The sequence below is a fragment of the Saccoglossus kowalevskii genome, chromosome 21, assembly GCF_978046115.1.
Source record: "Saccoglossus kowalevskii chromosome 21, keSacKowa6.1, whole genome shotgun sequence".
In the NCBI taxonomy this organism is placed as follows: domain Eukaryota; kingdom Metazoa; phylum Hemichordata; class Enteropneusta; family Harrimaniidae; genus Saccoglossus; species Saccoglossus kowalevskii.
The window spans coordinates 20,787,331-20,813,375 of record NC_140661.1 but is presented as its reverse complement, the minus strand read 5'-3'; the positions used below and the strand labels follow the sequence as shown (position 1 = coordinate 20,813,375).

General features: G+C 37.9%; 1 protein-coding gene across 1 annotated transcript in view; it reads right to left on the bottom strand.

Moving 5' to 3' along the window:
• Positions 1–26,045, bottom strand: part of LOC100370254 (cubilin-like) — a 139,637-nt gene that overhangs the window by 55,831 nt on the left and 57,761 nt on the right. The window contains exons 8-19 of the mRNA XM_085495161.1: positions 17,036–17,213; positions 16,405–16,536; positions 14,823–14,918; positions 13,693–13,826; positions 13,071–13,254; positions 12,651–12,766; positions 11,411–11,657; positions 9,654–9,838; positions 9,030–9,192; positions 7,110–7,300; positions 6,750–6,906; positions 322–506 (exon numbers count right to left, since the gene is read on the bottom strand). Coding sequence (XP_085351287.1) covers positions 322–506; positions 6,750–6,906; positions 7,110–7,300; positions 9,030–9,192; positions 9,654–9,838; positions 11,411–11,657; positions 12,651–12,766; positions 13,071–13,254; positions 13,693–13,826; positions 14,823–14,918; positions 16,405–16,536; positions 17,036–17,213 — 1,968 coding nt within the window. The remainder of the gene's footprint in view (positions 1–321; positions 507–6,749; positions 6,907–7,109; positions 7,301–9,029; positions 9,193–9,653; positions 9,839–11,410; positions 11,658–12,650; positions 12,767–13,070; positions 13,255–13,692; positions 13,827–14,822; positions 14,919–16,404; positions 16,537–17,035; positions 17,214–26,045) is intronic.

Genomic DNA, 26,045 nt, shown 5'->3' with positions numbered 1-26,045 from the left:
AACAATGTAGAAGGGAGTGGTACATTAGTTGCACATCTTATTTATAATCTTGGTAGGATACTGAACCCTAGGGCGAAATGTTCCTGATTGGCCGAAAGTTAAAATTGTAGATGCTACACAATAAAGTAGTATTTTCTATCATGTAAGCACTATAATTTGTTAATAATTTTTGTGCATATTATATGTAATAATGTAACACAGCATTAAAGAAAACAATACAATAATAAATAATAATAATGATCAAAATGTTTAAAACGACAGCGATGAAATCATATGATAGAATGTTGAATGCAGGGAAATATGTTAATGATGTAAGCTCACCTCCAGATAGTCAAAGTCGCATGTATCTAGACCACCTTCAATGTCAAAGGTCACAAAGGTTAGAGTGATAATATTCCCAGCAGGCTGTCTGATGATATATTCACATGATTTGTCTGATGGATAAACATCTGGAAAATATGGCGAGGTCAACTCACCAAAGGACGCTGTGAAAACGCCACCACATTCTAGCAAAAATATAAAAAACATAGTGTAACTATTACAACAAATGTATGGATAGATAAGAAACTAATGATTCAATATCTTTTTTTTGCATGGTAAAGGAGAGTATAAAATTCCTGAAACAACGCAATAATTTGTCGAAGCATTTTGTGCAGAAAATACAGACTAAAAAAATCATCATAATTACATAAAAACAATTAATATCTTCATGTTCCTTAAATAATACTATATGTACTGAATTTTAATCTCAAAGTTTCTCCATAGAATAATATAACATGAATTGTATAAAAGTTCATAAACAAGCAGTCTATCGGCTGAGATAGCTCCGCTGTTAGCATGCACATTTCAATTAAAGAACTGAAGACATCATTAGAAAATGAACAATATTTATAGTATCAAAGCAATCGGACTTACAGTTTTTAACAAGAAGTCGAAAATATCACGAAATAACATCACGAAATGAACAAATCTGAGAAAGGTCTACATGTAGTATCTATATATGTAATATCAAAGCAATTGAACTATTGGTTTTTAACAAGAAGTCGAAAATATTGGTTTTTAACAAAAATGACAAAATTATTCACCAAAATTAGAGAATTGAAGATATCATCATGAAATGAACAAATCTGAGAGAGGTCTACCCAAGGTACATATACACAAAGTATCAAAGCATTCAGGCTTGTAGTTTTCAAGAAGAAGTTGAAAAAGTAAAACATTGACACGGACGACGACGCCGGACAATCACTCATATGATAAGCTCCGCTCGACAAAGTCGACAGCGAAGCTAAAAAGTTCACAAATAATAGTGCAATGATAATTTGAGCAAAATAAAATACTAGTCAGATTTGAAAAAGGCGGGAAACACTGATGATAAATCTGTTCAATACATACTTATCTGATTGAGAGATCTCTGTGAGTATATTACTAACACCTACTTCTCATAATCAGCAGTATCGAAAAATGGTTTACTTTAGTAAAATTTCACCCTATGTCTTGAAAAGTGAATTTGCATACAAAATTGAATTCGGTAGACATTTCATTTCAAAATTTGAAGATTATCAGATACAAATTGTTTGAGTTACACAGACAGACAGACACAGACAGACAGACAGACAGACAGACAGACATTTTCCCTCATATAGCTTGCTATTTATCCATGATGTCACGGACAAGAACAAACATACTAGATTATTATACTAGGTGTAGAGCCCACTTACTAATGGTATATTAGACTAAATTCAAATAGAACCCACTCACCAATTGTATATTTGACTAAATTCAAATAGAACCCACACACCAGTGGAACATTTGACTAAATTCAAATAGAACCCACACACCAATTGTATATTTGACTAAATTCAAATAGAACCCACTCACCAATTGTATATTTGACTAAATTCAAATAGAACCCACTCACCAATTGTATATTTGACTAAATTCAAATAGAACCCACTCACCAATTGTATATTTGAATAAATTCAAATAGAACCCACACACCAATTGTATATTTGACTAAATTCAAATAGAACCCACTCACCAATTGTATATTTGACTAAATTCAAATAGAGCCCACTCACCAATGGTATATTTGACTAAATTCAAATAGAACCACTCACCAATGGAATATTTGACTAAATTCAAATAGAACCCACACACCAATTGTATATTTGACTAAATTCAAATAGAACCCACTCACCAATTGTATATTTGACTAAATTCAAATATAGCCCACTCACCAATGGTATATTTGACTAAATTCAAATAGAACCACTCACCAATGGAATATTTGACTAAATTCAAATAGAGCCCACCAGGTTCAAATAGAGCCCACTCACCAATGGTATATTTGACTAAATTCAAATAGAGCCCACTAGGTTCAAATAGAACCCACTCTCCAATGGTATATTTGACTTAATTCAAATAGAACCACTCACCAATGGAATATTTGACTAAATTCAAATAGAGCCCACTAGGTTCAAATAGAACCCACTCTCCAATGGTATACTGTAAAGGGGGTAATTATTGACTGGGTTTTAATTTAGCTTATTTCGCTGACTGGAAAAATGCGCTAAATTAAAACACAGTGAATATGTAAAATTTAGCATAGAACACATTATCTAAATGACGAAACCGTGAATTTAAAACCCACTGAATATGCCTGAAATGGTAAATCAGTGAAATTTAAACCCAGTGAAAATTAGTCATTTTACAGTATTTGACTTAATTCAAATAGAACCCACTCACCAATTGTATATTTGACTAAATTCAAATAGAACCCACTCACCAATTGTATATTTGACTAAATTCAAATAGAGCCCACTCACCAATGGTATATTTGACTAAATTCAAATAGAACCACTCACCAATGGAATATTAGACTAAATTCAAATAGAGCCCACCAGGTTCAAATAGAGCCCACTCACCAATGGTATATTTGACTAAATTCAAATAGAGCCCACCAGGTTCAAATAGAGCCCACTCACCAATGGTATATTTGACTAAATTCAAATAGAGCCCACTAGGTTCAAATAGAGCCAATTCACCGATGGTATACATGTATTTCACTAAATTTAAATAGAGCCCACTAGATTCAAATAGAGCCCACTCACCAATGGTCTATTTTACCAGGTTGAAATAGAGCCCACTAGGTTGAAATAGAGCCCACTCACCAATGGTATATTTGACTTAATTCAAATAGAACCACTCACCAATGGTATTTTTGACTAAATTCAAATAGAGCCCACTAGGTTCAAATAGAGCCCATTCAACGATGGTATATTTCACTAAATTCAAATAGAGCCCACTCACCAATGGTATATTTGATTAAATTCAAATAGAGCCCACTAGGTTCAAATAGAGCCCACTCACTAATGGTATATTTGATTAAATTCAAATAGAGCCCACTAGGTTCAAATAGAGCCCACTCACCAATGGTATATTTGACTAAATTCAAATAGAGCCCACTAGGTTCAAATAGAGCACATTCACCGATGGTATACATGTATTTCATTAAATTCAAATAGAGCCCACTATATTCAAATAGAGCCCACTCACCAATGATCTATTTTACTAGGTTCAAATAGAGCCCACTCACCAATGGTATTTTTGACTAAATTCAAATAGAGTCCACTAGGTTCAAATAGAGCCCATTAAACGATGGTATATTTCACTAAATTCAAATAGAGCCCACTAGGTTCAAATAGAGACCACTCACCAATGGTAAATTTCACTAAATTCAAATAGAGCCCACTCACCAACGGTATTTTTGACTAAATTCAAATAGAGTCCACTAGGTTCAAATAGAGCCCATTGAACGATGGTATATTTCACTAAATTCAAATAGAACCCACACACCAATTGTATATTTGACTAAATTCAAATAGAACCCACTCACCAATTGTATATTTGACTAAATTCAAATAGAGCCCACTCACCAATGGTATATTTGACTAAATTCAAATAGAACCACTCACCAATGGAATATTTGACTAAATTCAAATAGAGCCCACTAGGTTCAAATAGAACCCACTCACCAATGGAATATTTGACTAAATTCAAATAGAGCCCACTAGGTTCAAATAGAACCCACTCTCCAATGGTATATTTGACTTAATTCAAATAGAACCCACTCACCAATTGTATATTTGACTAAATTCAAATAGAACCCACTCACCAATTGTATATTTGACTAAATTCAAATAGAGCCCACTCACCAATGGTATATTTGACTAAATTCAAATAGAACCACTCACCAATGGAATATTTGACTAAATTCAAATAGAGCCCACCAGGTTCAAATAGAGCCCACTCACCAATGGTATATTTGACTAAATTCAAATAGAGCCCACCAGGTTCAAATAGAGCCCACTCACCAATGGTATATTTGACTAAATTCAAATAGAGCCCACTAGGTTCAAATAGAGCCAATTCACCGATGGTATACATGTATTTCACTAAATTTAAATAGAGCCCACTAGATTCAAATAGAGCCCACTCACCAATGGTCTATTTTACCAGGTTGAAATAGAGTCCACTAGGTTGAAATAGAGCCCACTCACCAATGGTATATTTGACTTAATTCAAATAGAACCACTCACCAATGGTATTTTTGACTAAATTCAAATAGAGCCTGCTAGGTTCAAATAGAGCCCATTCAAAGACGGTATATTTCACTAAATTCAAATAGAGCCCACTCACCAATGGTATATTTGATTAAATTCAAATAGAGCCCACTAGGTTCAAATAGAGCCCACTCACTAATGGTATATTTGATTAAATTCAAATAGAGCCCACTAGGTTCAAATAGAGCCCACTCACCAATGGTATATTTCACTAATTTCAAATAGAGCCCACTCACCAATGGTATATTTGACTAAATTCAAATAGAGCCCACTAGGTTCAAATAGAGCACATTCACCGATGGTATACATGTATTTCATTAAATTCAAATAGAGCCCACTATATTCAAATAGAGCCCACTCACCAATGATCTATTTTACTAGGTTCAAATAGAGCCCACTCACCAATGGTATTTTTGACTAAATTCAAATAGAGTCCACTAGGTTCAAATAGAGCCCATTAAACGATGGTATATTTCACTAAATTCAAATAGAGCCCACTAGGTTCAAATAGAGACCACTCACCAATGGTAAATTTCACTAAATTCAAATAGAGCCCACTCACCAACGGTATTTTTGACTAAATTCAAATAGAGTCCACTAGGTTCAAATAGAGCCCATTGAACGATGGTATATTTCACTAAATTCAAATAGAGCCAACTAGGTTCAAATAGAGACCATCACCAATGGTAAATTTCACTAAATTCAAATAGAGCCCACTAGGTTCAAATAGAACCCACTCACCAATGGTATATTTGACTAAATTCAAATAGAACCCACTCACCAATGGAATATTTGACTATTAATTCAAATAGAGCCCACTCACCAATGGTATATTTTATTAGGTTCAAATAGAGCCCACTAGGTTCAAATAGAGCCCATTCAGCACTGGTATATTTCACTAAATTCAAATAGAGCCCACTCACAATGGTATATTTGACTAGGTTCAAATAGAGCCAACTAGGTTCAAATAGAGCCAACTAGGTTCAAATAGAGCCCATTCACCAATGGTATATTTGATTAAATTCAAATAGAACCAACTAGGTTCAAATAGAGCCCATTGAACGATGGTGTATTTCACTAAATTCAAATAGAACCCACTAGGTTCAAATAGAGACCACTCACCAATGGTAATTTCACTAAATTCAAATAGAGCCTACTCACCAATGGTATATTTCACTAGGTTAAAATAGAGCCAACTACATGTTGTAGGTTCAAATAGAGCCCACTCACCAATGGTATATTTGATTAAATTCAAATAGAGTCCACTCACCAATGGTATATTTGACTAGGTTCAAAAAGAGCCCACTAGGTTCAAATAGAACCCATTCAGCAATGGTATATTTGACTAAATTCAAATTGAACCCACTCACCAATGGAATATTTGACTAAATTCAAATAGAGCCCACTAGGTTCAAATAGAGCCCACTCACCAATGGTATATTTTATTAGGTTCAAATAGAGCCCACTAGGTTTAAATAGAACCCACTCACCAATGGTATATTTTATTAGGTTCAAATAGAGCCCACTAGATTCAAATAGAGCCCATTCAACAATGGTATATTTCACTAAATTCAAATAGAGCCCACTAGGTTCAAATAGAGCCCACTCACAATGGTATATTTGACTAAATTCAAATAGAACCAACTCACCAATGGTATATTTGACTAAATTCAAAAAGAACCCACTCACCAATGGTATATTTCACTAAATTCAAATAGAGCCCACTTACCAATGGTATATTTCACTAAATTCAAATAGAGTCACTAGGTTCAAATAGAGCCCACTCACAATGGTATATTTGACTAAATTCAAATAGAACCCACTCACCAATGGTATATTTGACTAAATTCAAATAGAACCCACTCACCAATGGTATATTTCACTAAATTCAAATAGAGCCCACTTACCAATGGTATATTTCACTAAATTCAAATAGAGCCCACTAGGTTCAAATAGAGCCCACTTACCACTGGTATATTTCACTTAACTCAAATAGAGCCCACTCACCAATGGTATATTTCACTAAATTCAAATTGAGCCCACTTACCAATGGTATATTTGACTAAATTCAAATAGAGCCCACTCACCAATGGTATATTTCACTAAATTCAAATTGAGCCCACTTACCAATGGTATATTCTGCACGGAAGCCAGCTCCCGCAGTAGAACCATCAGAAACAAACTTCACCCACAGTTGACTACCACTGGAGGTAACAGTTGGTGGGAGATCCTGCCCACAATAACGACCAATGAATGCTGCTGTTTCATCAATTCCATCTCTTACCTAAGAAGAACAAACATACAAATGAGTTAAAACTGTATAGATTCATCTTTACCTTATTAACTAGTCAAGGTCTGACTAACCATAAAAACCATTTCAACAATTATTCTGGATATCAAGATCAATGGTACAACTGTATCGATTCGCTCAATGTGTATGTGAACTATAGGATTTACCTTATTAACCAGTCAAGGTCTAACTCTTACCTCAATGTAATCATATCTACAGTTTGAATGCGATTCTAGATCAAGATCAGTGATAGTAAACTGTATGGTCTCTCCCTCATGTACGTCAATGAACCATATACACTCTGAATGGTGCGGGTATGGATTTGGCCAATCAGGAGATATCAGAATCGCCGAATCATCAGTAAACCGACCGCCACAACCACTGGATGCTGCAAGAATGAAAAAAAAAACATTGTAGTTCTGGAAGTAATTAGTTTTCATGTTTTACGGACCTATAGTGTGATCATTAACATTAGATCTTGATTTTGAGATTTCACTGCCAGAATATTAATTATACTAGGACTTGCCAAGTGAATATGATAACCACCATCAATAATTGTATTGTCTTTGATATGAGGGACGTGCAATAAGTAATACCCCTGACCCACTTCCAGTTGTCTGATCTAGATGAAATTTTGCATGTGTAATGATTTACATGTCTATGGGTTATGTTGCAAAAAACAGCTCTGAACTAATTGTGGTTTTTGATTTACAGGTGTTTGAACTGAGTCAGGTTTGAAATGGAGCCAGTTGAGTGTCGCACAGTTTTTTGTATTTGAAAGGACGCACACAAAAGGAGACTTTTGATGAAATGAAAGAAATTTATGGTGATGATGTCCCATCATATGACCTTTTAAAACACTGGCATCGTGAATTCAAACATGGCCGGAAGTCTGTGGAAACAGCTCCCAGACCTGGTCGTCCCTCTTCTGCCATTGATGAGGCACCTGTCCGTCAAGTTGAGGCAGCCATTTTGGAAGATCAAAGCATTACTGTTCGCCCAAGAGGTCAAGATTAGTACAGGGTCTGTGGAAACTATCATTCATGACCATTTGCATATGCATAAAGTGTCTGCCAGATGGATTCCCAGGTTGCTCACACCTTTCCAGAAGCAAGAACGCGTCGAGTGCTCAACGATGAATTTGGAGATGTGCCAAGAAGATAAGTCAAAGTTTTTCAAAAGACTGATTACACAGGATTAAACTGGGGCCTATCACTATGATCCAGAGATCAAAGCACAGTCAATGCAGTGGAAGCACTTGGACTCACCACCTCCAAATAAGGCTAGGGTGCAGCCCTCTGCTGGCAAGGTCATGCTCACAGTCTTCTGGGACCAGGACGGGGTAGTGATGACAGATTTCCTGGCTAAGGGTAACACGCTTCACTTTTGATGAAATTAAGAGAAGCTATCAAAATCAAGAGGTGGGGCAAGATCAGCAAAGGTATCCTCCTCCTGCAGGACAACGCTCCGATGTTGCCAGATCAGAAGATGAAATCCTCTCCCATCCCCCTCACTCTTCTGACCTTGCACCCTCTGACTTTCATCTCTTCCCAGCCATGAAGTTGTTTTTAAAAGTAAAGCGTTCCCCAGATGATGCAGCCTTGATTTCTGAAGTTACGACGTGGTTGGAGGACCAACCTGGGGTGTTCTACAAACACGGTGTCCAGAGCTGCATCAAATGATGGGAGAAATGCATAACTCTGGCTAGTTTCATACTGTGCCAAGTTTCATTAAACTCCTGCTATGAGAAATGGGTCAGGGGCATTACTTATTGAACGCCTCTCGTATTTTAACATTTAATACATCAAGCCACTGTGATTATAAGGTTGAGACAATAACTTTGATCAGAGAAACGGATACAGTGAAAAAAATATGGCCACCAATCAGCCATAAGTAACTTGTGTTCAATGCAATGTGCTCCTTCAGAGAGCATAGTCATTTTTACAATATTATAAAAATATTATGCAAATTAAGATAATTAATATGCACAAATTAGGAAAAATCCCCAAATGAAGTGAGGTTTTCCCTTTTTAGTAGAGAAAATCCACTGCAGCCTTAATACATGCTCAGTGCTATGCCTATATCTCTGAAAAAAACAAAATAATGTTTGTACTTACATTGTCCAGAGGTCCATGTGATATGGAATCCCTGGTCATTATTTGTTGCATCCGTGTGAAAACGTACATATGCATATGGTCCTGATGTAGTGACAGGTGCTGGGATGATTGTACTACAGTATTTGCCTAATGAGGTGCTTGCATCAGTCAAGCCATCAAGAATCTGAAAACAATCATTTTACAAGATAAGACTATGCTCAATATCAAGGTTTGGAGGAACCAAAATAGAAAGGAGGCGGACATCATTGCATGTCAAAATTTATGAATAAGATCATTGACATTCGATTCTAACTAATCAACATAGTGATAGATGGCAATGCAAGAACAAAAAAACAGCAAATTCATGTATTAGCCAGGTCATTAATTTTGTCACAAAAAATAGAGGTTTCAGAAAACTCATGCACAACCCGTGGTACTATGCACATCCACAAAATAGTCATACATAAGGCACTTTCTTAAGGTATTTAAGAACAGCAATAATTTTCAATATTGACCTTAAATTTTGCCATACTAAATTGTTTTTGAATATATATGACAATTGCTTGCATTTATACAATTCTCATTTGGAAAGAAAGTACCAGGATGTGTGACCTTTAAGAAGGTCATTCTATGATGTCAACTCACCTCTAAAAAGTCATATTGACAAGTATCATGCGTTTCCAAACTAAGCGTTCCAAACGCAAAGGTTATCACAGAATTTGGATCTACAGTGATCAACCAAACACAGTCGATATCATGTGGGTATACACCAGGGTATCCGGGTGAATTAATAGATCCGTACGTCTCACCTGTTATATCACCACCACATTCTGAAAAATATAAAGATTACTTTTGAATCAAGAACCTCAAAATATTTTGCCATGCACAGATTATAACTGTAATTTATGGAACAACTAAAAGAAAGTGCAGTTCTCATTTGTATCACTTTTTTCTCCTGCTTGTTCACGCACTTATTGACAACACTAACCACTCGCCCAAACACTGTTTACAACGACAATGCCGCCAATGCAGACGATGGACAGACACTTTGCCACTACTATGACTTTCCCTTTACATAACTACGAGACAGACAGACAGACAGACAGACAGACAGACAGACAGACAGACAGACAGACAGACAGACAGACAGACAGACAGACAGACAGACAGACAGAGACAGACTTCAGATGCTCAGCGGACCTATGATCCATTGAGATAACAAATTGTTATGTGCGATTGAATTAGAGTTACATTTCTAATATTGTAATATCTAAAATTAATATGTTATTATTAATAAATATAGTGTATAAACGTAATAGCCGTGAATAAATTGCGAACGCCGGTACAGGAAGTATTGAGTGCTGTTAGACACGACCGACTGTTCGGTGCTGAAATTCACTGGTAAGATTTCTTACCAGATCCGGGTACTTTCATATGCAAATGATAGTCGTGCAGACATCTATCATTTTATCATGGCCAATTATGAAAAGGGTCTGAGGTTTTCTGGCCACTAGGATTGCCCACGACTCACGCGAAGTTTGCTTTGACTATACTACACTTTCCACAGCAGCTTCTGATATCATGACACAAACAAATCTTGACTGGTTTATGAAAGTGCTGGAATGTTTGGACTACCATGATATTTCTTGCAAAGATTACCAGTGAGACACTATCACAAACTACACAGAGAGGAGAGACGTGCTTGTCAGCATGCCCACAGGAAGCGGCAAGTCATTGACATATGAAGTCGGACCTTCCATGTTTTTATGCAGAATCAACGCTCTCAGCACACATTTTCTGCATGCGTACGAACTGGCAAGATGTGGATCGATTGTCTCTGCCACAATAAATTTGATTTCTTCGGATGTAGTAGTTCTGTTGATCCCGCGAAACAGTCTCCTCTGGTTTTCTATATTTACAATTTGAATACCACAAACAATGCATATGATTTCCTTGGTTCTCGGCGATATAATAGTTTTCTTTGTTATTTTGGTTGGAGTGTCTGTGTTCGTAAGTTGAAGAACAACGCATTCAGGAGGTACGCCCATTTGGAATAAATTTGCATTTGCATGTTAATTTATTTCGTGACGTCAGCGTCAACTTATGAATTATTCATATCAACTAGAAACCTGTAGACTGGAACAGTCTCTCGGGAATTAAGTCCCTTGAGTAAAATGCTTTGCATTTCCCATCAAGTCTAAGATACACAATTACATTAGGCCAGAGGACTGTCAACAGTCTAATAGTGCATTGTAAGGTCCATGGTAAGTACATGTTAACCAAAAGTTACATGTATTGTGTACTGAATCATCTGGCATGTGTTACTATTAATAGAACAAACATAACCTGTATTTCGTATACTTGGTGGCAATAAGTTTCAAATAAATTTGTCTTCAACTTACCTGGAGCTACGCTTGTCCACTGAACACTGAAACCATCAGATGAAACAGACGTATCACTTCTAAACCAGAGATAGATGACATTATGCGTGCTTATAAAAGCTGTGGGGGCAGTATCACTACCTGCTGCACCACAGAATTGACCAATTAGATAGGCTGAGGAGTCAGCACCGTCGTGAATTTGCAAGAAATCAAAGTTACAATCACTGTGATATTCTAGATTAAAGCTTGGGAAGGTAATACTCAATACCTGGGAGAAATAAATAAAAAGTTAAAATGATTTAGGATTGATTTTGTCAGGAGTTGACTTTGGTTCAACTGTCAAAGAAGAAGACTGAGCAAACAACATAACACTCCCAGATGAAAGAGCTCCAGAAATTTAGAAGAATGCAACTTGATCTTGATTCTCCAGCAAAAAATTATTTGTAAATTATTTGAAATTGTAGCCATGTTTGTGAACAAGCAGCCTCTTGGCTGAGATAGCTCCACTGTTATCAATACACATTTCAATTCAAGAATTGAAGATATCATCACAAAATGAACAAATCTGAGATCGATCCACCTGTAGTACCTACATGTATATGTATAGTATCAAAGCAATCAGACTCATGGTTTTGAACAAGAAGTAAAAAATATTACTTCTTACCAAAAGTATTCATCTAAATTAGAGAATTGAATATACCATCACAAAATTAACAAATCTGAAAAAAGGTCCATCTGAAGTACCCGTACTATACTATCAAAGCAATTGAACTTGCGGTTTTCAACAAGAAGTAAAAAATATCACTTTCTACCAAAAATATACACCAAAATTAGATAATTGAAGATATCATCATGAAATGAACAAATCTAAGGGAGGTCTACCCAAGGTACATAAACACAAAGTATCAAAGCAATCAGAGTTTTCATATGATAAGCTTTACTACACAAAGTCGACAGCAGAGCTAAAAAAAAATTATTTCATTTATAACTTAAACATAATGTAAAGTAGGACTTCAAATCGATTGACAGTTTAAAACATGGTTGCACAGATTAAGATTTTCTCATGAATAACATCATGTTGATTAACAATATCCATAAAAATACTAATCTGTACAAAGAGACAAATCAGCTTAAATATTGAATTGAATATTCACATAAATGGTAAAACATATTTTATTAGCTGACAAATCTATTTCGAGAGAAAGCACTACACAGAAAATGGCCAAAGTAACCCATGCTATGAAACAAATTGCTTCCTTACCATTCCTCTTGTAGTTGTAATTCTCCAAGCACAGCTTGATGCATGTGGGTATGTACTGGTACCATCAGTAGGAAATCTAAATGAACCACTTTCACCTGTTAACACTCCTCCACATCCTACAGAAATAAAATACAGCATGACTATTTCAAACTTGCTCATTATAACAAATAAATATTTAGGATGGTTGTTATGCATGAATGACACTGGTGATTATCTTACAAATTAAATAAATAATTAATAAATTGTATAATAATGTATGTTAATGATACGCTGGTTGATATTTTACAGAGATTGATAACAAGATTGAAGTTTGCAAGATGAAAATTGTTCAACTACAAGAAGACAAGTTATTTTTACACTAAACAATTTGTTTAAATCAGACCATGCGTTTCGAACCGTCTTCTGACTAATAAAGCTTACCAGCAGCACTCTCACAGTTGTCACCTGTAAAACCAGTATCACAGTTACAAGTATATCCATTACTGTCATCAACACAAGTACCCCCATTCTGACATGGACTGCTACTGCACTCATTGTCATTCTGATCACAGTTTTCACCCGACCATCCGGGGTTACACGTACAGGTGTACGAGGTACCTTGTTGCTATTCAAGAAGAAAAAAAGTAGTTACCAAAGAATGCCAACCAAGGGTAAATTAGTAGGTAAAATCTCACTAAACTATTACAACAAGATAAAATTCCTTCACAGACGAAGATATATCAGCAAGTAATTATGACAATCATGCGAACATGCACAATAAACCTATAAAACTACAATATCACGATTTTTGTTTTGGCTTAATGAAATATACAAACTGACTTGATCATTGAGAAAACCTATATTTCAATGAAATCACTTTTTACAGCAACCATCTTGTTAATATCTATCACAAGTTTTCAGCCCATCCTGTGATTGCTATATTAAAGGAACTATAGTGGTGCCATTTTCAATCATGTGACACTGCACAACTAGGTATTGATTGAGAGTGCTTAACGTTGACCTGCCATTTTAATGACAAATAATAACAAACTCGTGGTATTACCCGACAAATTCCATTGACACATGGATTATCACGACACGAGATCACAGGCTCAGACGGCGTACATCCATCAGAACCAACTCCAGTTCCAGTATACCCTGGCATACAGGTACATGTACGGTAAGTCAGACTTACACCTGAAATTATTAATTAAAAATATTCAATTATGGCATTGGTGTAAAATAAAGTTGCACGATAGTTCTGTCATAGGATCATCATTTTTAATTGAAAAAACACAAAATTTGTAGGAAACATTTGGGTCAGGCAACATTTTGGACATTTAATTTTTGGTGCTAATTGCAAGTACACATACAAATTAGCCTCCAAAACATAATACTGTGTGTTTGAAAGGTAGGGGAGATTGTAACCTAATTTAGTCTTGGAGTCAAACCGTGAACCTTCCTGATGCTAGGTGAATGCAATAACTACTGTCCCCAGTAACTTACTACAACTCATTCAATAATTATGTCAATAGGTCAACACAAATTGATATTGACCTAGCACAGAAATAATTATTTGCTTCATTATAGTGAATAAATACAAAACTCAAATCAAATTTTACATACATGGAGACTACACAACTACACTGCACAGGTGAGAGTGAAGTCAAATTGAAGGAAATTGCTTTGGAGTTATCACGTCAAGTTTTCATGAATTCCGCACAACAGGATTCTGACAAGTCAGTGCAAGCAACATCAACAACAGAAACAAATTTAAATACAAATTGAAACATTATTTGCTTTGTTAAATTCCTTGATTACTTCCCACTTCTCGGTATTTGTTTTTTCTGCATATAAATTCGTAGTTCCAATAGTTCGTTTATATTATTATTATACATAATATTTTTTTCATGTTTATATCTCAATCTTATAAATCACTTTTCATTATGTAAATAGTAATTTTCCTTATCTTAACCAGTACTTTGTCAATTACTACTTGGCAGTCTGGGCCATGGACTGAACTAGTCCATGAGGACTATTTCCATGGTCCACACCATAATTATAACCATTGTATTTTTTTTTTTTAAGTTCTGTAAATATGGTCATTCTGGTGAAACAAATAAATAATAATAGTAATAAATAAAAAAAAAAAAATCAGCAATGAGGAATAATAAAATTCAATATTTTACTTACTTGGAATGTTCTCACAAATTGCCATCAGAGAACAGCCTCCATTGTTTTGATTACAGATACCAACATATGTACAGGTTATACCATCGCCCTCATAACCTAAAAAACAACAAGAATAATGAATTAAACCTAGAAAAGACAGATATTTAGTCAAATTATATATGTGTGATGTACATGTAAAGTTTCAACTTGATTCATCCAGGTATTGAGTGTGGACTTGCATGTGGCGGAATAAATTATAGTGAGCAACCAATTGATCATTTTGAACTTGATTTTACCTTACTCGGCCACGTTAGCACCCATGCCAGGTTAAGTGCCAACACCCCACTTTTGCATAATTTTTATATAATCGGGGTCACATTCGACAAATTGCCCACCCCTCTAAAATAACACTAATTTAAAACTTGTTTTTTGATCATTGCTTAACGAATACTGGTAATCGTTTTTTTACGATACAGTGTGGATATCGACCACCGTGAATATGTTGTGAATGCGGAGGCCACAGTAACTGCATGAACTACGCTTCGACAATGACCTGTTAATAAAAGTAAAATGCAGTAAATATTTCATGCCAGACTTCAGTTTACCTATCAAAAATTACTAGTTACCAGTTTTTTGAAAAAAAACATGTCGTTTATTCACCGAAATTGTGTTACAAGAAAGTCTTCAGGAATTTCAGAAGAACTGCGTCGGTACAACACATCATTCTGATTGGTTAATAACAGACCTGACCCGTTAGGTGAAAGGACGTTGCTGCAGATCAAATCATGCAAATTCATCATGGCGGAAAGTGCTTTTCATCGAGAGTTTGCATACGTGTGATCTTGATGCATTTTTGGTGTTATAATGGCTGCCAATTGGCCATCCAATATTGGATCATGAAACATGAATGTGCATATATTCAATATCATGTCTGATGTATGGGTAAAGTTTCAACTTGATTGGCCCAAGTATGTGTGAGATATGACGAGATACAGATGGACACGTGGATGAACGGACAGACGCATACATGGAGGTCAAACTATGAGTCTTAGTCTCAGGCTTTGTTTAATTAGGCATTAATTAATACAGTGTGCCCAAATATAGACAGTGCTTTTTCTCCTCAATATTTAATGCATTATAATACCATAAACTGTTAAATTGTTCATTTTAAGGACAAAGTCACTGCGACTCCTTGACAAAAAAAAAGTGTCACCAAGACAGTGAAACTGAAGAGCTAGATCGTATTCCCTTTAGTAACGTGAATGACAATTTTTATATTGTGAGTATTTTATCAAAAAAGTCTCTTGGAGTGATAAGATTTTCATCTAGTTGGTATAAGTACTGTGGAATACTTTATTTTCGCTTGGATTTAATTTTCGCTATTTTCGCTGAAGGAATGATTCAGTGAAAATAAAATCCATTGAATATACCTTTTATCCTATATTTTACATTCAACTTAATTCAATTTTACATACAAAACACCAAAAAACTCTATACAGCGAAAATTAAATCCAGCTAAAATAAAGTATTCTACAGTAGCACTAAGACAGCAGCTTGAACGGAAACTATGATATTTGTGTGTTTCATAAGCTAATGAACTCACCAGCAGGACATGCAGAACAGATTCTAGAACCTATTGTATTAACACATGTAACCAACGGCGATGTGGAGCAGCCACCATTGTTTGTATTGCATTCATTGATATCTGAACACTGAAAACCATTACCACTATAACCTGAAATACAAATACACTTAGGACTATATCTGCTATATAGCATGTAGAGTGAAATTTTAACACACCCAAAAATAAAAGAGAATGTGCATCTGACAATGAAATACGGGCAAGACTTTTTTTTTTTCACTTATTACATGATACTGCAGAATTCAACACAAACTTATTAAATTTTGAGAAAGACTTTCTCAAGGCCCACCACAACCTAACCTGAACCGTATTACTCCAGTCTCCCCTGTAATTCTAACTGTACATGCCCTGAAGGGGGGCTTATACAAAGAACTCTTACTAAATTTGTTTTGGATCACGGATAAAACTTCAATGGCGAGAATTCTTATGCAATGACCCTGTGATATTATAATTACCGTCTTGTCAATATTTATACACAATCTGTTAAATTTCTTTTTTTTTGACAAAATGGAGATAATTTTCTATTACATACAAGTCTTGATCAAAATTTGTGAGAAAATATGAAAATTTATGAATAAACAAAAAAAATTACCTGTAGGACATTGACCACAGTAAAATGATCCTGGAACATTGATGCACGGCACCAAGGGGTCATGTGAACAAGGATGGATATTAGTATCGCTGCATTCGTCAATGTCTTGGGTACATGCAGGGTTGTTGGAGTTTGGTACAGTGGTGTAACCAGCATCACATAAACACATGAACTTGGGCTAAAGAAAATCAGTATACAAATTACTTTAGTACAATTTTGAAAAATTGTTAACTTGCAATACAAGATGGAAATGTGACATACAAGCAGCCAGCCGGCTGAGATAGCTCCGCTGTTAGCAAGGCACATTTCAATTAAAGAACAGAAGATATCATTAGAAAATGAACAATATGTATAGTATCAAAACAATCAGACTTTCGATTTTCAACAAGATGTGGAAAATATCACTTTTTACCAAAATTTACAAAAATATTCACCAAAATTAGAAAATTGAAGATATCATTACAAAATGAACAAATCTGAGAGAGGTCCACATGTAGTACCTACATGTATATATGTAATATCAAAGCAATTGGACTTGCGGTTTTTAACAAGAAGTCGAAAATATCAATTTTTACCAAAAATGACAAAAATATTCACCAAAATTAGAGAATTAAAGATATCATTACAAAATGAACAAATCTGAGAGAGGTCCACATGTAGTACCTATATATGTAATATCAAAGCAATTGGACTTGCGGTTGACAAAGTCGACAGCGAAGCTAAAAAGTTTACACGAACGACGGACAATCACTTATATATTAAGTAGCTGGCGGAGCTAATAAAGCTGTTTCTAGATTAGTAATAAAAATTCATAGTGCATTAAGATGCATGTGGCATATGGCCCTTTAACCACATTTCCCAAACAAGTCACTAGAGGGCATTTGGGTATAATCAACAATTCCATTTTTACCACTTGGTGAAGCGTGAATTTCCTGGGAACCTAAAGTTGCATTGTTCCTTCCTCGTTCAACAAGTCAGTTCAAATTAGGGTTGTATTGTTATGTGATATTTTTGGGACTACTTTATTGCATGCGTCAGAATAGATACTTTTGTAATGGTGTTATATGTCACCTGATCACCTGAGTGTAATGATATATGTAAAAAGTAGTGCCATTGGAGTAATTGAAAATGGCAGAATAAACAAAAAGTCAAACATGAAAAGCTCTCTGGTTTCTTTGATATTACATGTGTTCCTGAGTCAACACATCACACGTTAAAATTTTTTAAAACTAGCGCCGAAGGCGCATATTAGTTTTTATGTTTATATAAGAGATTGCATACTTACCTTTGGTTAATGAAATTTTAATTTCATAAACAAATGGGATAATTGCCAATTATCATATAATACTGGTTAAATAAAATCGAAATAACAGTGGATAGCTCCCGTAGGGGGCGTCCTTCCCCTGTCATCTGATTTGCATACTTCCAGATCTTTTTGACCACGATATTGATTCGTAGCTATTTATCTGGGGTGGTTTTGGGTGGGAAGGTAAGTATGCAATCTCTTATATAAACATAAAAACTAATATGCGCCTTCGGCGCTAGTTTTAAAAGTTTATTACAGAGTATTGCATACTAACCCCTTTGGTTAATGAAATTTTAATTTCATAAACAAATGGGACAGATTACCAGAGAATATCTCTTGGCAGATAAATACTACCCCACCTGATTATGGAATTGAAAAAATTCCATCCCCCCAACTGTATAACTCCCGCTAACTGAATAATTCTTGCAGTTGCGGAAAGTTACATGCCCTATTGTTTCGTTACAACTTGGCCTGTCACTAGGTAGCCTAACGAGTGTAGGCCCTGTGACCCGGCCGCTAGGTCTTTCAGGTAATAAGAGAGAAAAGTGTTGCTAGTTTTCCAGGACCCGGCTGCTAGCACCTGGGCTAAAGAAGCTCCGCTAGCAAATGCCAGTGTATTACCTATGCCTCTTAAGTCATGCATCTTGGCAGTGACTTTGCCTGCCTCTGTGCTCAAATACTTATCACTATAAGCGTGGTAAACTGTCTCTTTTACCCATCTCGCTAACGTGAATTTCGACGCCGCTGAGCTTTGTTTACCTTTTTGGTAACAAACGAACATCGACCTTTGACCCCTTCTGACCCCGGAAGTACGTTTCTTATAATAAGCTAGCGCACGTACCGGACAAAGAATTCTGTCTTGTTTTTCATTGGAAATATTGCTCAGTGCCGGGATAACGATCGGAGTCGCCGTCTCGTGCAGTTTCTGATTTTTTCCTCTGAATTTTACTGATGTCATTAAAATCGCTTTATCGGGATAAAACACCGTAAAATTGTCTTCAAATGACAGAGCGTGTATTTCGCTAACTCGCCTCCCTGAAGCGAGTGCTAGTAGAAAAACAGTCTTTTTCGTCCAGTCCTGTAGTGACGCCAATTCCTTCGGTTCGTATGGGAATTGTCGTAGCGCTTCAAGGACTACTGACAAGCTCCATGCAGGTGCTTTGTACCTCTCAATGGGGCCCGCCTGTGTAATAAAGCCCTTGAACAGATCGGAGATTGTCGGGTCATCCGAAATGTTTTTGTCTAGGCTTAGTTTGAGTACAGAGTTGATCGCCGATTTATAGTTTTCTACTGTCCCCGGTTTCAACTTTTTTTCGTTGATCAAATAAGAAAAAAACTCCGCTACTTGGGGCAAAGAGGGATAGAGTGGATGTATATCCCCTGCAAGACACCAATTACGAAATTTTTCCCAGTGGTATTGATACAATCCATTTGAGGAATCCCTAAGCCCGGCCGTCGTTGTTTGCGACACTTGGCTTGAAAACCCTTGCGCAATTCTAAATTGCTGGATAGTTTCCACACGTGAAGTTGGTACAGCTCCGGGTTGGTTGGTGTATAACCGCCGGGTTGTGTCAACGTGATTTCTTGTGGCAGGCTTCTCGGATGGTCCGTTAGCAGAGACAGCAGTAACGGAAACCAAGTCTGAGACGGCCAGTTCGGTGCCACTAGAATCATGTGCGAGTTCTCCGATTGTTCCAGTTTTTGTAACGTTCGGTGGATCAATGGAAATGGTGGGAATGCGTAACTGAACATTCCGCCCCACTCCATCTGAAGTGCGTCCCACGTCAGTGACTGTTTGTCCGGATAACGCGTCACAAAAACGGGACGTTTTTTGTTTTCCGGTGTTGCAAACAGATCTACCTGGGGTTCCCCCAACATGTCGAACACTAGGTTTACTGCCGTCTGTGACAGCTCCCATTCTGTGTCGTCGTAGGGTTTCCCCCGGGATAGCGAGTCCGCTACACCGTTTTGGACTCCCGGTATATGTTTGCACATCAGCTCGACTTTGTTTTGTGCACACCACTTTAGCACTGCTACAGCATGGTCGTTTAACGACTGTGATTTCGTTCCCCCTTCCTTGTTGAGGTAAGCTACTACAGTCTGATTGTCGGATCTTATTAACACGGCCCGGTTTTTTACCGCTTTTTTGAAGGATTGCAGGGAGAACTGCTCCGCTAGCATTTCCAGTCGGTTTATGTGAAATTTCCTTTGTTTTTCGTTCCACTGACCGTGTGCAATCCCGTCCATGCAGTGCCCTCCCCAGCCCGTCATGGATGCGTCCGTCACCAACGTTACTGTCGGTTTCGCCTTGTCCATGGGAATTCCCGCCGTGAGGTTCTTGAGGTTGCCCCACCACGGAAGTGATTCCAGAAAGGCCGGTGTGAACAGTACCGGTTTTTCGTATTTTATCCCGTCCTTTGATAGTCGCATTTTTAACTGTGCGTCTAACACTAGGCGTTGGATCGGTCTGGACTGTAGCGCCGCTCTCGGTACTAAGCCCCTCATCGAAGTTAACATCCCCACTAGTCGCATTACCTGGCGTAGTGTGGCTTGTTTTTGTTTTAGAAATGATTGTATCATTTTTTGTACATTGTCGATTCTGTGCTGGGCTGGTCGGATCATGCCTTTCTCCGCATCCAGTTCCATGCCCAGAAAGACTATTTTCTGCGTCGGTATTAATTCTGATTTTTCCATATTTATCAGAAAACCTAGCTTTAACAGTAGACTGACAGTCCGCTCGGTTGATTGACAAATCAGGTTCCGATTTTGACTTTTTATCAGCCAGTCGTCTAAGTAGGGGTTGACGTCTGCTGCGTTCTTGTGCAGTAACGCCACCACTGTGCGTAGAACTTTTGTAAACAGAAGCGGGGCTGACGTCAGGCCGAAAGGTAGGACGGTGTACTGATACGTTACACCGTTCACCACGAATCGTAACAAGCGCCTGCTTTCTGTGTGTATTGGTATGTGCAGGTAAGCGTCGGTCAAGTCGAGGGACGTCATCCAGTCCCCTTTTTGAATTGACGCTCTCACTAGTGCCGGAGTTAACATTTTGAACGTTTCTTTCTTCACAAATTTGTTCAACTCCTTTAAATCCAGCACCAGCCTGTACCCACCGTTGGATTTCTTGACGGGAAATAACCTCGAGATGAAAGAATTTTTCGGGTTTTGTACCCGCTGAATTACCTTTTTTTCGAGTAGTATTTCCACGCTTTCTTTCAGTATTGTTGACTGAGTAGAGCCCGGTTTCCCCGAAATACATGTTCTTTTTTTTGCATTTCGGTTCTTTTATCAACGGTATTCGATACCCGTGTGTTATTATCGATATCACATACGGATCGTTTATAGTTTCTTTCCACCGGGGAATACATTTCTGCAGACGCAGTGCCACCGGCGTCGAGGGACTCGCCAACCCTCGGTCGCTTGTGGCGGTATACATTGACATCGCCGATTTCTCCATTTCCCCCTGGAGTGAATGCGGCGTTATATCCCCGTTTAACGTCCCCCCCCCCTTTTTTTCCAACCTGGAGGGGAGTAGGGACTCTGCCTTACGGGTTTCTGTTTTTTCACCGGTCGATGCGTCATTCTCCCTAGGTCCACGCATTCGGCCGGTTGTTTGTTTATACGATCGCCCACCGACCTGAGGTGCGGCCGACCGTGTTTTTGTTGTGCACGATTGAGTTCCCGCCATCCTGGGCACTGAACAAAATCGCTTAATGCACGATGTTTTGCACGACTTGGTTCCCGCCGACCTGGGCACTGAACCGAATCGTTTAATGCAAGTGGTATATGTGTAAGGGGATCTGTGGTTTGATTTGTTTGACAAAAATACTCGGAGACTTGAGTAATATTTGACATGTTTAATCGCACCTTGTTTTGATACATTACCATATTTGCTGACGTATAGTCAGGAAGACTTTTTAGTGTTACCAGTCTGTTTCGAGAATTGTTTATTCTGTCGTTGCTGGTTTTCACTTTTTCCTTTTGCCTGATTCGGGTTTGCCTTTGCGTTTCCCTTGGGCTGACCCGTAGTAGCTTGGTTAACTGGCTTCGCCTTGGTCGCGATGCTCTGTTTGTTATTAGCGGCTTGCTTGGCTTTAAAGGCGCCTTCGATCATCACACGGTTAACTTTTGCCGCTGCTTTCTCATTCAACTTAGAATTCACAGCGCTGAGTTTTCCGTCGAATAATTTGGTCCCTCTGAAATCGATCGTCGCCAATTCGTTCTTGATTTCAGCGTTGGCGGCTGTCTTTAGCATAGCGGACCAAACTGCTGCACGGCGAGAGTGTTGAATAGTCGCTCGTAACTGGAGGTGACTCTGTATTATGTCAGCGTCGACGACGTTAGTCGCGACCAACAGCGGCTCTAATGTGCTAAACAGTTCATCCTTGGTGATGTTGCCTGTTTTGAATTTCGCTAACTGAATTTGTGTAGTAGTAGTGAAAAATTCTCTATGGCTTAATGCAAGAGAAGTGTCCCAAACGTTGTTTTCCAATCTACATAGCGTTGACTGGGACAGGCAATACGGGATGTAAACTTGTGGTTTGCCGAGTGGATGTTTCGTTATACTTCCTTCGGCGACCATTTCCCGGACGCATGGCTCCAGTTCTGGTGGTTGTACGCCGAGAGGTCGTTCGTGCAGGCTGGCGTCGGTACCGACCGGTGTTTTCCACTCATCAGCGGGCGGTATGACTTTTTGGTAGCGTCTGCTCCAATCGTCCCGGTTAGTCCCCAAGAAGTCGTCCTTGGTGGCTGTAGCGGTTTTCTCGGTAACTTCACGATCCCATTTGCCTCCTCCGATCACGCGTTGTGTTATAGCAGCGCCCTGTGTCAGTCGGGGAGACCATGGTAGCATTGCTGAAGTCGTAAAAGTGTCCTTTTTCGGCAGTGTAGACAAACCGATCGAGAAACGTGGGGCGTCCGCCATCGGTGGAATCGGTAGAGGTAAGATTTTCTTGACCATAACCGCACCTTTCGTGATAGCATCGGAGCGGATTTTGAATTCGGGGTCCTCCTTGTCGGTACCACTCGCTGTTGTGGTTTTCGACGAGCCGGCCTCCCCCGCGTTGCTTGTAGCATCTTCAGTAGAAAAAATCACGCCTGCCTCAGCCAGTGCGTCTTCAACATTTTCTCGCACCACTGTTGTGTAGGATTTTTTCTTTTCCGCCTGGAGAGCGCTGACACTCCATGCTTTTGGTGGTACCTCTTCGTCTACTGGGTTTTCCAAAACTTTAATTTTTCTGGTCAGTAGATCCACCTTGTTCTGTAAATGAGCTATAACACTTTGCTCATTGTCAGTCTCCTTTGGACGTTTTTGGCTGGGTTCGTCTGCCAATAGTTCGTCCTCAGCGTTGGTAGGTACCGATGAGACCGAAGACTCCTCCAAATGACGTTTTTTTTTTGGATTTCTTCTTTCCTGATTTTCCCGTTGACTTGCGTAGGCGGGAATCCCAGTTCCAAGTTTCTATCGGCCAGGCGAGGCAAACACCACAGTTGATGTGCCCATTACATTTTCTGCCACATGGAATGCAAATACGGTGATCATCGTAAGTGAGCATCGATATATGGCACTCTTCACACTTTCGTCCGAAAGTGTTTGAATCCGAAGTGCTGGGATGAACGGTGTTCAACTCTCCGGTATCCATATTTTCCGCCATCTTGAAACTGAAGGCGGGCTTTTGAGTTTCGTTACTAAAACTACAATTTTTTACTCAAGGTGACTAAGTACGAAGTTCTTGATGTCCACAAGAGCTTCCTGACACACTAATAGTTCGGTGGCTGTGTTGATGGGTGGTAACAATGTATTTCCACCGCAAAAACAATGATATTTTGGCAAGCCCAAATTTCAACCGTGAATCAATCTCGTGGTTAAAAATGGAAGTATGCAAATCAGATGACAGGGGAAGGACGCCCCCTACGGGAGCTATCCACTGTTATTTCGATTTTATTTAACCAGTATTATATGATAATTGGCAATTATCCCATTTGTTTATGAAATTAAAATTTCATTAACCAAAGGGGTTAGTATGCAATACTCTGTAATAAACACACTATATACTGTAGTCTGATTGACTATTTATACCAAACTGAAATGAATAGACTCCTTCAGAAACATTCAGCAAAACTTATTAATAATGAAATACATTTGGATACACGATTGAAATAAAATTGTCTACATACTAACTGACAAATGAAATTGTAGAACATTATCGCTTGATCATTTGAAACTAAGAATGGGGAAATCATTGAAGAAATTTTCTACTTATTTTTCTTTTTCAAATTTTAGAGAATTTTTTAATCAGGACATGTGGCTGTAAAATTGGTATTTTTGCTTCCTGAAATGTATGCAGGATTTTTAATAGTCTATTAATTGCACCTCGACCTCACAAGTTTGTAATCAGATACCCCCCCCCCTCCCCGACACGCCACTCAGCCTTATACATTGTGGGGACAAGGCTATTATAGGAAGAAACTTACTGGTATGTTTACAGTAAAGTTGAATAGGAAGAAACCATTATAGCAAAGGGATGCAAGTCAAATGGAAGAAACTACTTCACCTGAGGGGTATAGGTCTTATGGTAAAAGACATTATATACCCTGGGGAAACCAGAAACTAATTTCTAACAGAAAGCAGGTAGAAACCATTATAGCAAAGGGATGCAAGTCAAATGCAAGAAACTACTTCACCTGAGGGGTATAGGTCTTATGGTAAAAGACATATACCCTGGGGAAACCAGAAACTAATTTCTAACAGAAAGCAGGTAGAAACCATTATAGTAAAGGGATGCAAGTCAAATGGAAGAAACTACTTCACCTGAGGGGTATAGGTCTTATGGTAAAAGACATTATATACCCTGGGGAAACCAGAAACTAATTTCTAACAGAAAGCAGGTAGAAACCATTATAGTAAAGGGATGCAAGTCAAATGGAAGAAACTACTTCACCTGAGGGGTATAGGTCTTATGGTAAAAGACATTATATACCCTGGGGAAACCAGAAACTAATTTCTAACAGAAAGCAGGTAGAAACCATTATAGCAAAGGGATGCAAGTCAAATGGAAGAAACTACTTCACCTGAGGGGTATAGGTCTTATGGTAAAAGACATATACCCTGGGGAAACCAGAAACTAATTTCTAACAGAAAGCAGGTAGAAACCATTATAGTAAAGGGATGCAAGTCAAATGGAAGAAACTACTTCACCTGAGGGGTATAGGTCTTATGGTAAAAGACATTATATACCCTGGGGAAACCAGAAACTAATTTCTAACAGAAAGCAGGTAGAAACCATTATAGTAAAGGGATGCAAGTCAAATGGAAGAAACTACTTCACCTGAGGGGTATAGGTCTTATGGTAAAAGACATTATATACCCTGGGGAAACCAGAAACTAATTTCTAACAGAAAGCAGGTAGAAACCATTATAGCAAAGGGATGCAAGTCAAATGGAAGAAACTACTTCACCTGAGGGGTATAGGTCTTATGGTAAAAGACATATACCCTGAGGAAACCAGAAACTAATTTCTAACAGAAAGCAGGTAGAAACCATTATAGTAAAGGGATGCAAGTCAAATGGAAGAAACTACTTCACCTGAGGGGTATAGGTCTTATGGTAAAAGACATTATATACCCTGGGGAAACCAGAAACTAATTTCTAACAGAAAGCAGGTAGAAACCATTATAGCAAGGAGATGCAGGTCAAATGAGAGC